The 17,297-nt window shown below is 42.5% G+C and overlaps 1 protein-coding gene across 3 annotated transcripts in view; it reads right to left on the reverse strand.

Moving 5' to 3' along the window:
- RNF10 (ring finger protein 10) overlaps positions 1–17,297 on the reverse strand; it is a 31,399-nt gene that overhangs the window by 3,050 nt on the left and 11,052 nt on the right. For 2 of the 3 annotated variants that reach the window (XM_027124556.1, XM_027124558.1), the window contains exons 3-14: positions 13,857–14,056; positions 12,671–12,761; positions 11,474–11,658; positions 11,258–11,394; positions 8,446–8,606; positions 6,997–7,122; positions 6,407–6,683; positions 6,059–6,192; positions 4,939–5,056; positions 4,599–4,700; positions 3,431–3,586; positions 539–639 (exon numbers count right to left, since the gene is read on the reverse strand). In XM_027124556.1, coding sequence (XP_026980357.1) covers positions 539–639; positions 3,431–3,586; positions 4,599–4,700; positions 4,939–5,056; positions 6,059–6,192; positions 6,407–6,683; positions 6,997–7,122; positions 8,446–8,606; positions 11,258–11,394; positions 11,474–11,658; positions 12,671–12,761; positions 13,857–14,056 — 1,788 coding nt within the window. The remainder of the gene's footprint in view (positions 1–538; positions 640–3,430; positions 3,587–4,598; positions 4,701–4,938; positions 5,057–6,058; positions 6,193–6,406; positions 6,684–6,996; positions 7,123–8,445; positions 8,607–11,257; positions 11,395–11,473; positions 11,659–12,670; positions 12,762–13,856; positions 14,057–17,297) is intronic. The other variant, XM_027124559.1, reaches the window with a different exon arrangement.

Genomic DNA, 17,297 nt, shown 5'->3' on the forward strand with positions numbered 1-17,297 from the left:
AGTTATCTGAATACAGGAATGCTGAGTGTTTTGCTTGTTTTAAAGATTAATACTGATCTGACATCAAATCTCACTAGCCTAGTGTTGCCTCCAACCCAACTCCTCAAGAAAGCTGATTTGGCTACTTACAGGATAATCAAGACAACTTTCCCTTTCCCAAAGTGAAGAAGAATGGTTTATTGTATGTAACAGATACCACTGAATCAGAGGTCCTAGAACCAGGGACCAGTTAAAATTGACTAACATATCCCCAGCCCCTAGAACAGTGCTCAGTATAAAAGTATCTATTGATGTGTTAAATAATTAAAACTCCTGATTCTTCCTCAACTACTCTTAGCCACTTTCCTTGGTAAGTCTATGGTAATATCTGAGACTAACTCCATGACCTTCCATCTTTAAAAAGCCTTCCATGGTTATTAGAGTCAGTGCAACATTAGCCTGTAAGTCTCCCCATCTCCAACAGAGGGATTTCCAGAAAGAACAAGCATCAGAGTTCATGTTAAATACCCTTGGGCTGCTTCACAAGCAACAGGTTTACCTGGGCAAAGGAAGGGAAGGGAGAGTCTTCTTCCAGACTCCCAACGCAGAATGAAGAACTGCCCTGACTGGCCGTGGGTGACAGAGGGGTCAGCAGGAAGTCTGAAAGGGAACCAGAGACCTGATTATACAAGTCAAGTTCCAAAAAGTTAGTGTCCTGTTAATAAGAAAGAAGAAACAAACCCAGAATCGGGTCTGGATAATTACCAACCCTGCCTCAGAAAGCTAACTGTGATCCACTTTCAACTCTGCCATATGCTTATAAAACCAAGAACATGGCCTATTGTTCACAGGAGTGATCAGCATAGAGAGAGAAAAGTTTAATGGTTACAATAACACTAGAAGGCATAGCAAAATCTATTCCCACGGTAAGAAAAATCCTCTCCACATCAGCCGGTTCTCAAGGCCTAGGTATCGGACTGTCAGAGAATGGTTTTATATGGATGAAAAAGCTCCAAGAAAAGATATAAAATGTAATCATGTCAGTCTTTATGTTCCCGCCAAAAGAAGTCTATGACCTGGGAATATTCAGTTAGAATCCAAAACACATACAGCAGCAAAATCCAGCAAGATGCAAGCTTTTCCCTGATACTCCCTAGGGAAATTAGTCTTTTCCATCCTTTCTGACCTAGGGTTGAACATTTCCCACAGATCAGTCTACCCACTGCCCTGATCACTGCTGGGAGGGAGAGGCCTATTCACTCTCCCAGCAGCAGGCCCTGCCACAGTCAGCCAGGGCTCTGTGGTACTTTTATTCCTAGGACCATCCAACTGCTCTTGCCTGAATACATTAAAGCCCAAATAACTTCAGAAAAGCTAGTATGTGAAAACGCAATCTTTTTATCACAGATGATGTAGTCAGTGTTTTGCCATGTTCCTTTAGTAGCTTTAGTAGTTCCTTTAGTAGCTCTCTTCTCATTATGAAGAGCATAAGTGTTGTGCAGCCCTCAAGACCCAGATTCTAGTCCCAGTCCCTGCCACTAACCAAGTCCCTGCCTTGGTCTCAGGTTCCTAAATCTGCCAAGTGATGGGCATATGATCACAAGGGTCACCAAGAGTTTTAAATATTCTGATCTTGGACTTTTCATTGAAAATGCCTGACAAAAATAAATTTTAAGTATCAGAAACTATCTGCCAGGAGGATGAAGATCAGAAAAGACAGCTCTCTGAAATTATAGTAACTCCTTTTAACTGTTTAATTTCATGACACATTAACACATTCTATATATAAGGAAAAACATTTTTAAAAGGCTGAAGGCCTATACCCTGAGAGAACCATAATTCAAAGAGAGTCATGTACTACAATGTTCACTGCAGCACTATTTACAAGAGCCAGGACATGGAAGCAACCTAAGTGTCCATCGACAGATGAATGATAAAGATGTGGCACATATATACAATGTAATATTACTCAGCCATAAAAAGAAACGAAATTGAGTTATTTGTAGTGAGGTGGATGGACCTAGAGTCTGTCATACAGAGTGAAGTCAGTCAGAAAAACAAATACCGTATGCTAACACATACATATGGAATCTAAATAATAAAATGGTTCTGATGAACCTAGGGGCAGGAGAGAAATAAAGACGCAGATGTAGAGAATGGACTTGAGGACACGGGGAGGGGGAAGGGTAAGCTGGGACAAAGTGAGAGAGTGGCATGGACACATATACACTACCAAATGTAAAACAGCTAGTGGGGGGGCTTCCCTGGTGGCACAGTGGTTGAGAATCTGCCTGCCAATGCAGGGGACACGGGTTCGAACCCTGGTCTGGGAAGATCCCACATGCCGCAGAGCAACTAGGCCCGTGAGCCACAACTACTGAGCCTGCGCGTCTGGAGCCTGTGCTCCACAACAAGAGAGGCCGCGATAGTGAGAGGCCCCTGCACCGCAATGAAGAGTGGCCCCCGCTCGCCGCAACTAGAGAAAGCCCTCGCACAGAAACGAAGACCCAACACAGCCAAAAATAATAAATTAATTAATTTAAAAAAACAAAAAAAAAAACAGCTAGTGGGAAGCAGCTGCATAGCACAGGAGATCAGCTCGGTGCTTTGTGACCAACTAGAGGGGTGAGATAGGGAGGGTAGGAGGGAGATGCAAGAGGGAGGGGATATGGGGATATACGTATGCATATAGCTGATTCACTTTGTTATATAGCAGAGACTAACACAACATTGTAAAGCAATTATACGCAAATAAAGATGCTAAAAAAAAAAAAAAAAAAAAGGCTGAAGGCCTCTCAATCCTGACCTCACTCCTTAGAGTGGAACACTGTTACCGGTCTGGAACACAATCATCCCAGTATTTTTCTATACATTTAGACATATAAACCCATACTGAAATGCTTTGTTTTGTGTGGCTTTTTTAACCCAAAAATGGTGTCATGTTTTGTCTTGTTCTACAACTTCCTTTTATCTTAAAGGTCTATCCATTAGTTCAGGAAGAGAGCTATTTCCTTTTTCAGTAGGTGTAAAGAATTTCATAGTAAAAATGCTGTAATTTAGCCATTTCCCTACCAGTATACTTTAGGCTGTTTTCTCTCCCTATCATAAATAAGACAACATAAATAAAGATGTTCACACAAACAGGGGGAGTATCTTTAAGGTAGAAACTAGAAATAAAACAGCTGGGTTGTGGAGAAGAATCTAGGTTTAACCATCCTGCTATATGAGCTGCCTGAGGTTTTTAGAAGCTAAGTCGGTACAGCCAATGGAAAAGTGAATCAAATAGTAGCAATTTGATGGATCTCAGGAATCTATTAACTACCCAAGTAAGGTTAGTCCCGTAAAGACCCCCACCATGCCGAGATCACAGTTGTAAATTCAGACACTAGGGCTTTGCTTAAGGTCTGTGGCTGGTGGTCAACTTGATTCTTTAAATCCCAACTCTATTTACCTGCTTGGGAACCTGGACTTCTGCTAAGAGAAGAAAGGGAGAGAGCCCCATGGCCCTCGGTGCTGGTAGGACCCAAAGCAGAATCAGAGGAGCAGGTATAGGAATTGAAGGCAGGAAACTGCTGTAGATTCTCTAAGGGAATGTGGACTTCTGGGTCTGCAAAGCAAAGACGAGAATGGTAGGCCCATGTACAGAATCCCTCAAATCTTTTCCAACAGTTGTGGACAGTCAATATGAATCCCCCAGGGATCTGAATGATGGAGACAGAGCTTTAAAACCCAAATTTATAGTAACTGTCACTTTATAATATGCCTTTGTTTTAGTATAAAAGCCTTGCTCTAACTCTTCTTGGTTGAAGCTAGGTGATAAACCTGGGGGTTAATTATAATATTCTGTATATTTGTGTTTGAATATTTCCATAATAAAAAATTAAAACAAAAAAGCCTTTGTTCCTGAAACATCACTTTTCTCAACTATTCAGGACTTGTGCTTTAAACAGCTACACAACACTGGTATGCCAGCTATACACTTATCCCAGTTGAAGAAGTAAAATTTATGTTTACCATACCACATGGAGTCAAAATAGTTAAGTCCTTTCCCTAGCCAAGGACTCAATTCCTTGTTTTCAGGAGGTTACCTAGACCCTCATGTCACACAGTCCTTGGTTCAGTGAAGCTTATGTTTAAGAACTAGATCAAAAGATTCTACTTACTGGTATTAAGGAGCTCAAATCTAACTTCCTGCACGTATTTCCTAGTTTGTCAATAGGTCTCTACTATTTCAAACTCTCCTGGTAGACTTGCTATGTATAGATGTCTCCAGAGTCAAAGGTGAGGCCAACAATGTATCCAGAGAGCACAGGGCCAGTTATCCCCAACATGCAGCAGATCTCCAATTCCCTTCCCCCGCCCACCCAGGGTTTTTTCACCCACTATGCCAAGGATGAACTTACTATGTGCTATGCACTTTGACCAACATCAACTCGTTAATTCTCATGTAAGCCTACAAGTAAGGAGGTACTCTCACAACTCACATTTAAGAGCTGAAGAAAGCAAGTGGCAGACCTGACATACGACCTAAACAGTCTGGCCCCTGGGCCCAGGCACGGGATCTCTGTACAGTGATGCACAGTTGTGCTCATCACTGAGATGAGAGTTCTTGAACTTACACTTGCCCTGCTTCTTGTTCTCCTCCATCTCAATCCGGCGCTCTCGGCGACGTTCCTCCCGGGCCTTCTTCTGGCGCTGCCGCTTCCTCTTCTCAATATCATCTGCGGGTTGGTGAGGTTGTGAGGAGACAAATGCAGGACAACCTGGCCATTAACTCCTCCCACTTGGCTAGTAGCTAAGGGCACACGAGTGGGCCCAGCTGGATTGGATGAACGGATGGAGCGTATCAGGAGGTTCTGAGACTCATGACAAAAGCTCCTTACTTCCTCTTGTGGGTTTCTAGTCACAAGAATCCCTAAACTCCACTAAAAAGGGAAGCAAAGTAGGGGGCATTCTCACCTGAGAATATCTCTAGGGTTTCCTTAGAGACCAGAGGAGGCTGCAGAGCCAGTTCACAGATGCTGAACTCGCAGGTGAGCGGCAAGTGAGAGAGGTATCTATGACGCTGTCGCACATCCTACAAGGGAAAAGGGACCGATGCTCAACTAAGACCAGGCCTAACTCTAAGAGCAGAGGTTCCCACCCCAGGTATCAGGCAGTACACCACACCCTCTCAGATGGCAATGGGGCTCAAAGAGTTAGTGCTCAAGTTATCAGCTTTTGAAAAGCTGAACAGAAATTGTCAATTAACCTACCGTAAGGTAGAATAAGCAACCAAAAGCAGTTTTTTGGTTTGTGCTGCAAATGAATGAATTGAGGCTGGTAATGAATGATCTAAAGCTGATCAGCTGTTTCAGCTTTTCTGGGGGTCCACAACAAACGGGAGAATAAGGAAGGTAAGAGTTATTTACTGGGAAAAAAATCTGGGAACCACTGACTGAATTAATGATAACTGAGAAGGCAGATAAAGCAGGTTTCCCTACTGAGCAAAGCTTGGCCTAAAATAATAAAAAATGAAGGTCATTAATTTAATTTTCTTTTAATTCTTTTTCTGCATGTTTGATGGAAAGTTCACAGTACTTAAAAAATCTCTAAATTTAAGGCTTTTAACAAATTTGTGATCAATACAACTGTAACTCTCAAAGAGCAAATATTCACATATGTAAATTATCAGACACTAATTCACAGGTAGCTGCTAAACCAAAAATTCATAACGAGCTTGTGTAAGCTACCTTAAAGCCTCCAAGGACTTTGTTTTCTTGCCATTTTCTCCCAAGCAATAAGGAGAAACAAAAACAAACTCATCTCTGAAAGTAGGAGACATCTCTATTCCCAAACCACAATAAATGAACCTGTGATACAGGGAGCAGTGGTGAGTGACCTAACAGAACCCCGGCCCAGTGGCAGAGGGTCATTTAACTTTTTAAAAATTCACAGGCACCATCACTAACAAAAAGACTTAAAACCTTTCAAGACTAAAGGCCTTGAAAGTTTGTGAACTTGGTTCAGCTAGGCCCACCACAAAGAGACTAGGTTAATGCTGCTTCCTGCCCCTCCACCTCGCAAGGCAGGCCCTTACCTCAGACATGGAATACCCAGCGATCTCCACCACCGTGGCTGAGATCTTCTCAGGGCTCTGTTCCAGGCTGCCATACTCCCGCACGAGGCAGCGCACATTCACGGGGTGCAGGAACATGTGCTGCCCATCCTCCGCTGAAGACAAGTGGCTCTATCACACAATACTCTTGGCCAGTCCTCAAGTCAGGCCCTCCTTATCCCAGGCCCAACTCTCCCTCCCCAAGCTGAAAGGCACAACAGACCCCATCTGCCCAGGAGCTAGCGGCAATACCTCCCTCTGCTCAGAGAGCCAGATCACGTCTCTGAATCATTAAGCAGCAACCCAGCCCTCCTCCTCAGGGACACTCACCTTGGTAAAAGTAGTAACAAGGAGAGCTGCTCAGGTGTGTGATGCTTGGCTTGGTGACGGGTTCCTGCTGGCTGGACTCGGTACAAATGGTCCCCTCTCCAAGATTGTCTTCTGCTAACTCCAAGTCCTCACAGGCCTCTGACAACCCCTCAGGCTCTGGTTCAGAAACTGCTTCCTCTTCCTCTACCAGAGGGAGAGCAAGAGGACGAGGAGGAGAGCCAAGAGAACAAACTTCTGTGGTCTCTTCATCAAAAGCAGACAGATACTCCAGCATGCCCTGTTGGGACAAACTGTAGGTCACAGAAAGAACATGTGGCAAAGGCAGGCACAGGAACCAAGCTCTCTTGAGGTTTACCTTAGCTGTCACATTCACTGATTTAACATCACTGGGGAAAGAACACACATAGAAAAAGCACATTGGAAAAATTTTAAAATAAATAAATAAATTAATTAATTAATTTAAAAGCACATAGGAAATACTCATAGTTCCCTCTTACCCCAAAAAAGTTCAAACCTCACAACAGGGCCTAACAGCTGAAGAGCAGCACCTGAGGAATGGCAGCCATTTAGTCTGTAACTGGGACACTAACCTTCCTGGGTTGAAAAACGGACTCCTTCGCCAAGGGAGCCATCAGCACCAGTTGTTCCAGAGCAGCCACGACACCAGCGACCTCCCCGCTGCTTTCAGCCAATCCTGACAGAGCCTCTTCCCGAGTCTAGAGCACCAGAGAGAAAACCAGAAACATACTTAGTGTGAAGGGCCAAATCTTACAATGGCCTTTCTCAACAGGAGCAAAAGTTAAAAGGCAAAAAGGAAGAGTCTAAGTACTTAGAATTCTCAATCTTTAAGGGAAGCAGGAAGCAAAAACACCTAGTACTCAAATGGGATGGTACTCTGCTTAGCATCTCTGACAAAGATAACGACAACACTACAAAAAAGCTTCCTGAACAGAAATCCCAGGACACAGGACTAGTCTTCTAGTTTTTACGAGCGAAGCTTTGAGAGAGCCCCAGTGCAGGAGACAAAGAGTCTGGGCAACCCCCACCTCAACCCGGATAGCTCTACTTCTAGGCAGCTTTTCTTCTCCCTGAAATGCATTTGAACAAATGCTCCGCACTACAGAAAGAAATTTAGAAGTATTGGGTTGGCCAAAAAGTTCGTTCGGGTTTTTCGTAAGACATTACAAAAACCCAAACGAACTTTTTGGCCAACCCAATAAATACACAGAACGCTGCCCAAAGAGGACTTATGAGTTAGAGAGAGAGAAATTCAAATACCAGCTTCACCTCTTATTAGTTATATGTCCTCAAGTAAATTATCTAACCCATGATTCCATCTCCTCATCCATGAAAGGGGATACTTGTTCTATCACACCAGGTTATGGAGCTTAAGTGAGAAAAAAATAACACAGCCCCTTTCATGGGGGCTTTCATTGTTCTAATATAGATCAATGATTCTCAAAATGTGATCTGGGGATGAGCAGCATCAGAACCACCCTGGAATTTGTGATAATGCAAATTATTAAGCTTACTGAGCCTAGACCTACTGAATCAGTCTCTCAGGGTGGAACACAACAACCAGTGATTCTGATGCTTGTTCAAGTTTAAGAATCTCTATTGTAGACGATACAGGACATAAGGGATTCTATATTTGGATAATTCTTGCTGCTCCAAAATCCTCAGCAGGCATTGCTAGAGCCCACTGGAGAGGCCATAGTAATTTCTCCACAATGTCCCTCAAATAAAACATCTCCAAAAATAAACCCAAATGTTTTCCTAAAGAACAAAAAAACCTACCTTGCTTAATTAAGAACACAGCTAATCTAGAAACTCAAGGGTCTCAGTTATAAGATCACCTTGACTTGTTCCTTTCAGCTCCAGAGAGCAGTTTAAAAATCCCTAGGTCAACCCCTTCCCCTCCTATCACCAAAGCCCAAAGCAAACCTACTTTTTTAGCCATTCCCCGCTTGTAATCTTAAATGTGGGGCTGAAGTAACTAATCCCCACCACCCCATCCCATTTCCAGTGCATCATCTCACCTTGAGCTCCTGGATAGCTGCCTCAATAAAGCAGGACTCGGGAGTGTGCTTCTCCTCTGCCAGCTGCTGCTCTAGTGCTGCTTTCTCTTCCTGAACCACCCGGTGCAGCACCTGCTCCTTCGAGGCCAGCAGCAATTTGGAGTACTGGCTGTGCTGTTCATCTACAAGAAAGCCAACAAGATGACAGAAATGCGGGACTTCCCTGGTGGCGCAGTGGTTAAGAATCCACCTGCCAATGCAGGGGACACGGGTTCTATCCCTGCTCCAGGAAGATCCCACATGCCACGGAGCAACTAAGCCCTTGCACCACAACTATTGAAGCCTGTACACTCTAGGGCCCCTGTGCCACAACTACTGAGCTCGAGTGCTGCAACTACTGAAGCCCGCGAGCCTAGAGCCCGTGCTCTGCAATGAGAAGCCACCGCAATGAGAAGCCCGCGCACCACAACGAAGAGTAGCCCCCACTCGCTGCAACTAGAGAAAGCCCGCACGCAGCAACAAAGACCCAACGCAGCCAAAAAAAAGCTCACGGCTGTGTGACTAAATAGGAACTTTCATACACAGCTTTTTTCCTAAAGTGAAAACGGACTGATTTAGCATGTTTTCCTTAAAAAATTTTAGCAATGACCTTAATATAAGGTTTGTAACTCTGACCCCATAACACAAGAAAGCTATCCTAAGAAAACCAAAGATGTAGTCAAAAAATTAATGCTCAGAACTCCCTGGCGGTCCAGTGGTTAGGACTCCACACTTTCACTGCTGAGGGTCTGAGTTCAATCCCTGACTGGGGAACTAAGATCCCACAAGCAGTGAGTTGCAGCCAAAAAGAAACCAAAAAACTGAAAAAACAATGTTCATTAATTATAGCATTATCTTTAGTATTAGAAAAGCTGCAACCAACTAGTAAGTCCAATAAAGAAAATTAATGATATGATGGTATATTCATTAAAGAGAATTCTGCAGACATTAAAAATGCTTTTCTAAGAAGGAGGAATTTAGTGACACGGAGAAATAGCCACATTACATGGGGAAAGAAAAGATGCCAAAGAAGAAAACAATCCCAATCTCACAAAAACCTACACGCATAGAAGAAAACTGTACAATTAACATTCGGGGGGGTACCTCTGGATAAAAGGATCATGGATGATTTATTTCCTTTATTTCCCTCCCCCAGATTTTGTGGACTTTAAAATGTAATACACAGATCTATCTCATTTTTACCTTCTGTATCGTGTTCAACAGCATGATATACTCTAATGAAAGTTTCTTGTGGAACATTTAGGTTATTGCCAATTTCTATTACACTGTAACAAAAATATCCTTATACATGCTCCTTGGTACAAATGACTTCTTTATGATATTTAAGTATAAATGCTGAATCAAAGGTTGTGCATATTTTAAATACTACCAAATCCACCCCCCACACACACACACACAAAAGGCTGTATCGATTTAAACTCCTATGAAGAACAAGAGTACCTAATTCCCCACCCCTGCCAAAACCCAGTACGGGCATGCCTCAGAGATATGCCTGTTTGGTTCCACTGCAATAAAGTGAGCATCACAATCAAGTGGATCACAAATTTTTTGGTTTTCCAGTGCATATAAAAGTTTTGTTTACACTATTCTGTAGTCTATTAAGTGTGCAATAGCACTATGTCTAAACGATGTAGATATCTTAATTTAAAAAATACTTCATTGCTAAAAAATGCTAACCATCATCTGACAACAGCAGGGTTGCCACAAACCTCCAATCTGTTAAAAAAAACAACTCAGTATCTGTGGAGCACAAAACGAGGTATGCCTGTATTTGCCTCATCGTGTGCGTGCGTGAGAGTGACTATGACAGGCATTTTGATTTGCATAACTCTAGGCAAAGTTAAACCTCTGTGGATACTTGGAGTTATTCAGATATCTTTTTCCTGGAAATGCTTTGCCAGATGCTTAGCCTATTCTACTAGACTGTTCATCTAATTTATAGAACACCTGTATGTTCTGGACATTAATCTGTATTTTAAATGTGTAAACCTTCCCCTAAGTTTATTTATCACCTGTTGACTCTGAGGAGTCTTGCTGGATTTTATTCTTATAAAATCAAATTCATCAATCTTTTTCTTTTATAGCATCTATGGTTTCAGCCTGGTTCAAAATTCCATCCAGGTAAAAAACCTGAGGATTTATAAAGATATTTTCCTGTATTTTCTTTTAAAAGTTTTGGATTTCGTTACATTTAATTCTTCAATCCATCAGAAATTGATTTTTATGAATGGTATGAGATAGAGATCTAATTTCATTTTATTTTTTCCATAAGAGTCAACTGTTTCAATACTGTTTATTGAAAAATCTCTTTTGCCCAGAAACTGAAATGCCACTTTAATTCAATGCTCATTTCCATGTGGAATACAGAGAATACAACCTCTTGCACTTCCCCCACTGTAAGCACTGCCCACACTCTAGATCCGAACTGCCTGGCCACCAGTCTGTCTCTTCTATTAGACACCGAGTTCCTTGATGACAGGTGCCAAGACTGGCTGACTGGGGAATCCCCAAAACCTGGGCACAGAGCCAGACACTATTCAACAAAGCTTTATATGTACTTTAATTTTTCATTTTACAACTGAACCAAATTGAAACCAAGAATGAAACCACTTTCTGCAAACTCCACCCCAACCTACTGGAACACTATGACTAATTTGGAAATGCCAGAAATGGCTTGCTGAAAGGCTAAATCTCTGACAGTAAAAAGATATATTCAAGGAACCTTAAAGGGTATACACCCACCATTATCTGCCCCCAAATTAACCGAACTTACCTCCAAGATGAATAGGATGTTCTACATTCATCCATTTGGATTTGGGCAAGGCCACCAACACCCCTTTCTGCCTCTTCATCAGCTGCATTGTAATGGTATCACCAACAACATACTGATGTGATTCTGTGGCAACAACACTGTAACATAGACATGTATATGTAGCAGGGCAAGGAGTTAGCAGACTGGGATCTAATCTAGTAAATATCTCCGTCTTACCTCTTGAGATCCTTCTTATGCACAGAACTGTAACAGATGGGACATTTACTCCAGGTCTTCTCGCTCAATGAAAGATAGTGCAGGATGCATGCCCAGCAGAAGATGTGTCCACAACGGGTTATCTTGGCTGCAGTAGGTGGATATAGGCATATTGGGCAAGATGGCACTTCATGGCTACAAATGCGCTGAAACAAAATGCCACCACAAGTTAAACTACTTTCAGAAATGACTACGGATTACCAAAGTTAAAGCCTCTCCTCTTCCATCCCCATCCCTGTACAGCTCTAACAACACATCTTCACAAAACTGTTCAACAGTGCAGGTATATGTACAATAGCACTTCAAGCAAATCATAAAGGAAACAGTAATAATAGTTTAATATACTAAAACAACTATACAACAGGTATTTTGGGGGTTCTACATCAAAGGGAAAAAATGACAGAAATCAATATATGATCCCATTTACAAAAAAAGATTTATATGTACGCATACATAAAGGCACAAAAAGGTTCTAGAGGTAATTTCCAAAAGAGAAGTCAATGAGACTTCCACTTTATACTGTACGTCTCTACTTTTTTTTTTAAACCAATGCATATAAAACCTAAGTTTCATAGACCTTCTATGTCATTTTCAGATGATTCTATGAATTTTCACAGTAATGGGATTCCAGGCTTTGGGTCCATCATTTTGAAACTACATCATATAACCTAGGAGTGACAAGGGGATACCCAGAGCCCATAACAGAGAAGAGAAAACAAACACAGCAGTAGCTTGGACAGAAGTACAGCTGTGTAGCTCATTTCACCTGTCACAAGGCCAAGGCCTAATCTGATACTGATTACTACAAATGGCTACCAATGAAGCAGTGTCCATGTAATGAGTCCATCCTGGGTCAGGAGGGTAACCAGAGTTCTCATATTCCTCTGATTATTTCTTCCCAGAAGAGAAGAGGTAGTAGACAGGACTGCTTTTGTCCTACAGATCAGAGCCCTCCAACACCCAGTCCTGCAGGCCAGAGCCAATTAGCACAAAATGAACTCCAGAAGAAACCAGGACTGATCTCTGGAAAACATCTACACTAAGGCCAGGCAGAAAGTGGGATCAGCAGTAAACCCAGCCAAAAGCTGCTGTCACCACGGTCCCTTTCTTTAGTTCTCTCTCCCACTAACAGGTTATAAGCTTAGCTGAGCTACTCACCACTTGCTCCACAAAGTCCCAGTTGACTAAGGTATCAGGATCAGCAAAATGAACTGTGTAGTCTTGGTCTTCAGACACCACAAACTGGCAGCTAAAAATAGGGAGAGACAAGTAAAAGGCACTGTCAGAATCTACCAACAAGCCTTCAGCAGAAATTCATCATCTCTTTACTTAGAAATCAAATGCAGGCCATTAGCAGCCATGCTTTGTGAAGCACTAAACTAGGACTTCAGCCTCAGTTCCAAGTCCTGGCTCTGGAAGGAATCCAAAGACTCAGCGGGTAGGAGTCTACCATGAACTCTGTTTCTTCTGCTTCCAGGCCCAGCCAAGCTGCCTGCAGGCCCTCCTCTGAACTAAAATTAAGCCAGACTGTGGCTCCATCAACCAGAAGGGAAGCCAGATCTCCTCCCTCACCCCCAGAAACCACTAGTCTTCAAGGCAGTAGAAAAAACTGTCCCCACTCAATCTTTTGAGTACTAGCTTTTTGGTTATTTTGGCCACGCCACACGGCTTAGGGGATTCTCAGTTCCCTGACCAGGGATCGAACCCAGGCCACAGCAGTGAAAGCCTGGAATCCTAACCACTAGGCCACCAGGGAACTCCCACCAGTTTATATAAAGTACTAAATGGTTACTTCAGTCTAGATCCAAGGTCAAACCTTACATTATAACTAATGCCACACAAAAGGAAACAAAAGAGAATCAGTATTTGAGCAAATGTATGCCAAGCACTCCAACTTGGCACTCAATTCTCCCTTAAGTAATTTCTCCTCCTTTACAGAGGAAAAGCTGAATCTCAAAGTGGTTAGGTAAGTTACCCAAGGTCGAAGGCCAAAACAAGATTCAAATCTGGATTCAATTCCAAAGCAAACACTTTTACTACCTCATCATGATACTAAAGCATTATTTAATTTTAGCATTTATTTAAGCTAAATAAATAAATTTATTATCTTCTTTTGAGCACCAAGAACATCCACTTGAAACACATCTGTGTTTTCAAAGTGAGGTGAGTGAGAGACAGAGAGAGACAGAGAGAGAGAGAGAGACAGAGAGAGAGACAGAGAGAGAGACAGAGAGAATCAACTCTGTTTCCGCCTCTCTCCCACAGTAGTTTAAAAGAAGCCTCTTTGCACCACAAATGCCCAAAGGCTCAACTTCACTTCCCTCTTAAGAGTAGCCATACTCACTTGGCTTGTAAAAACAATTCCTTGTTAAAAGGCTTATGTCCCCACTTGTTCCTTTTTCCCCAGCTGCCATGTCCACTGCCTTCAAAATGACCTGCCTGGCCACGGGGTTCAAAAGTGAAATTCAACAAGTGATTCAGGTTGATCTTCTTCGGACCAGAGAACTGGGCAGGGCTAAACTCTGCCCGCTGAGCCTCTGCTACCTAGAGAGAATGAGAATAAATCAGAGGATTTTAGATTAGGATGACACTTGCTAAATGACAGCAGAAACCTGCACAACCCCTCCTTCTACATGGCTTAAAATATTAACTAAATAAAACACAGGCTTATATTTAGTAAACAATTTTCCTAGGACGGGGTAATGCAAAAGTCTACCTAAGATCTAGATGGGAGTGGAAAAAGAGAAAAAGAGCCTCTAACATACAATTACTTATAAACTATTTAGTCTGCCCTAAGTGGCAATTAACCATTAAATGACAAAACCCAGCATGAACTTCTCTAGCTATCTTGAAGCACAAAGATTTACTTACCGAATTAATCTTTCCACAGTCCCGTAAGACTCCTACACCTTCACTCTTGTTAGCTACTTGCTCTCTGGTTTGTTTCTGGTCAAAATGAATCTGTGGAACTATACTCTGGAGGCGGCCTGCAGGCAGCTACTAACTGCCATAGGCTTCAGGATCCTGCCAGAGACCTCCTGTCTAAGACACACACTGCTATTCATTGTTAATTAAAACTGACAGAATTAGAACATGTAGGCAGACTAGCTCTGTGTCCAGAAATAAATCCAATCAGCACATTCAGAAACAGCTTAGAAAGTGACAAGAAACCACGTGTGAGAAATACCATTGCACAGAGATGGAAGATTTATTGTGTTGGAGCTTTTGTGGTCCTCCTAACATTCCCAAATTGAAATGGTACAGGTACCTGCTATAAGTCAGCTAGTCCATTTTCTAATCCCACTTTCCCAATTAACGTCATAGGCACTTGGCCCTGTCACTAAATACTAGTAAAGAGTCACTTTTTTTTTGGTAAGCCTGTTTTACGTTTATTTTTTTTTAAGATTTTTTTTGATGTGGACCTTTTTTTTTTTAAGTCTTTATTGAATTTATTACAATACTCCTTCTTTTTTATGTTTCGGTTCTTTGGCTGTGAGGCATGTGGGATCTTAGCTCCCCAACCAGGGATCGAACCGCGCCTCCTGCATTGGAAGGCGAAGTCTTTAACCACTGGACCACCAGGGAAGTCCCTGAAGAGTCACTTTAAATAGCTATATACCATTATATTACGATAGGTATACTATAATGCCTTAGTGTAGGACAGATTGTTCATGGCTTTTCCAGCATTAACAAAATAATGCTATGATAAACACAGTTGACAGACCTTTGTGCACAAACATTTGAGCACCTACAATTATTTCTTTTGAATGTAGAGTAGGAATTACTGAGTCAAAGGAAATGCAAATTTAAGGCTTTTGCTGCTTGTTAGTAAAGTCAAATTTAGAGTTTAATGAGCAACACTTGTATATACACGATAAAGAAATCTAAAGAGTACAAAAAAGCGGACTTCCCTGGCGGTCATGTGGTTGAGGCTCAGCGCTTCCACTGCAGGGGGCGCGGGTTCAATCCCTGGTCAATCGGGGAACTGGGATCCCGCATGCCTCGCGGTGAGGGCAAAAAGAGTACAAAAAGGGATAAAGCCAAAGATACCTTCTATTCCAGAGGCAACCAATATATCCTCTGAGATATTCTATGAATACAGAATCAGAGTATATGATCTTTATGATTAAATACAGTGGCATATCACACAGTTAGGCAATCTCCTTTTAACTTAACAGATCTTGGGAGACAACACCTCCCCCTCACTGTTTATGTAACTCACCAGAGGAAGCCCAAGACTTCCAGGTCATCCCTTATCTCTCACCCCTAGACTCTCATCTCCATAGGCTCTGCCTCCCCTAATCAGTCTTCCACTCTAATGCCCCAAACTCAGATAAGAGCTCATGTTCACTCAACAAAATCTACCACATTCTCAACCTTCTACCTTCATCTTTTTACCACTAACGGCCCACTGTCTCTAATACTGCCCATCATAATTCCTGATTACACTTCCAACATGTTCACCTCTCAGTTCCTTGACTTCCTCTCCTCCAATCAGCTTGCCCTCCACTCTACCTCTGCCACCCACTGCCATGGGCATACCATCTAGAGCTGTGCTGTCATAACAAAGCAGCCACTACTATCCAGATATGATGGCTACTGAGCACTTGAAATGTGGCCAGTACCACATCATGAAATAGCATTTTAGCTATATTGGATTAAATATATTAACATTAATTTCATCGTTTTTACTTGTTTACTGTGACAACTAGAAAACTTTAAGTTACATATTTGGCTTGCCATTTCTATCTTAGCATTTCTACTGGATGGCACTGCTCTACAGTCTAGACCACAGTGGTAATAACTGCACCTCTTTCACCATCTTAATTTTGAGCACCCTACCAGCAACTCACTCCTTTCTCAGCTTGTTTCCGTTAGTTCTGATTCTAACAACTTTTCACCTCCATTGGGATCTCCAAACCAGTGATCCAACACCCTCCCCCCAAATCTTCTTTCCTTATTTGGCTCTGATCCTATTCCATTGCCCTCTTCTCTTTGTCAGCTGTACTCACCGGGCAAAACCTTCCCAATTAATCCACAGCATCAGAGCAAGTAAACATGGCTAAAGAACACAACCACACCATACCAACCAGCCTCACTAAAGTAGACCTTTCTGCGGCCCAGCGGTCATACTGCAATCCTATTACGCTTCTGTGCTCCACGGATTCCCCCAGACACCCAGACAAATCCTCCAGTCCTCTGGTTTCCAAACCTCCTCTCTTGGCTCACCTTTTACACTTCACTGAGACAGTAAGAACAATCAGAAAAGAACTCCAACGTGCTCCTAGTCTGCCTTCCTCTTGTTACTGTGGATGAACTGGCGAAGCTCCTAAGCCAACTCCTCCACCTGTGCGCTAGACCCCAACTCCTCAGGAACTCAAGGACACTTCTAGTAATTCTCTCTCTCCTCTGCATCACATTTTCCCTCTTACCAGAACAATCCCATTAGCAGAAGTATGCTGCATTTCTCTAAGCTTAAAATCTCTCTTGACCTCACATTCCCCTCAAGCTACTGCCTCACCTCTCTGGTCCCCTGTAAGAGCAAAACCACTAGAAAGTAACTATCTAAACTTGCTGTTTCTTCTTCATATCCTCTCTAAAGCTATGCCAATCAGGTTTTTGTCCTCACCACTCCACCAAAGCAGCGCAAGGCCAAAAACTAAACTACCTTCCCATTTCCAAATCTAAAGGTCAACTTTCCATCCGAATCTTCTTACCCAGCCTAACAGCAGCACAGGACAAAACAAGCCATTTCTCCAAATGGCTTTCAGTTCTCTTCCTCCCT

The sequence above is a fragment of the Aethalodelphis obliquidens genome, unplaced genomic scaffold (assembly GCF_003676395.1).
Source record: "Aethalodelphis obliquidens isolate GAN/ISIS:26980383/991018 unplaced genomic scaffold, ASM367639v1 scaffold28, whole genome shotgun sequence".
Taxonomy (NCBI): domain Eukaryota; kingdom Metazoa; phylum Chordata; class Mammalia; order Artiodactyla; family Delphinidae; genus Aethalodelphis; species Aethalodelphis obliquidens.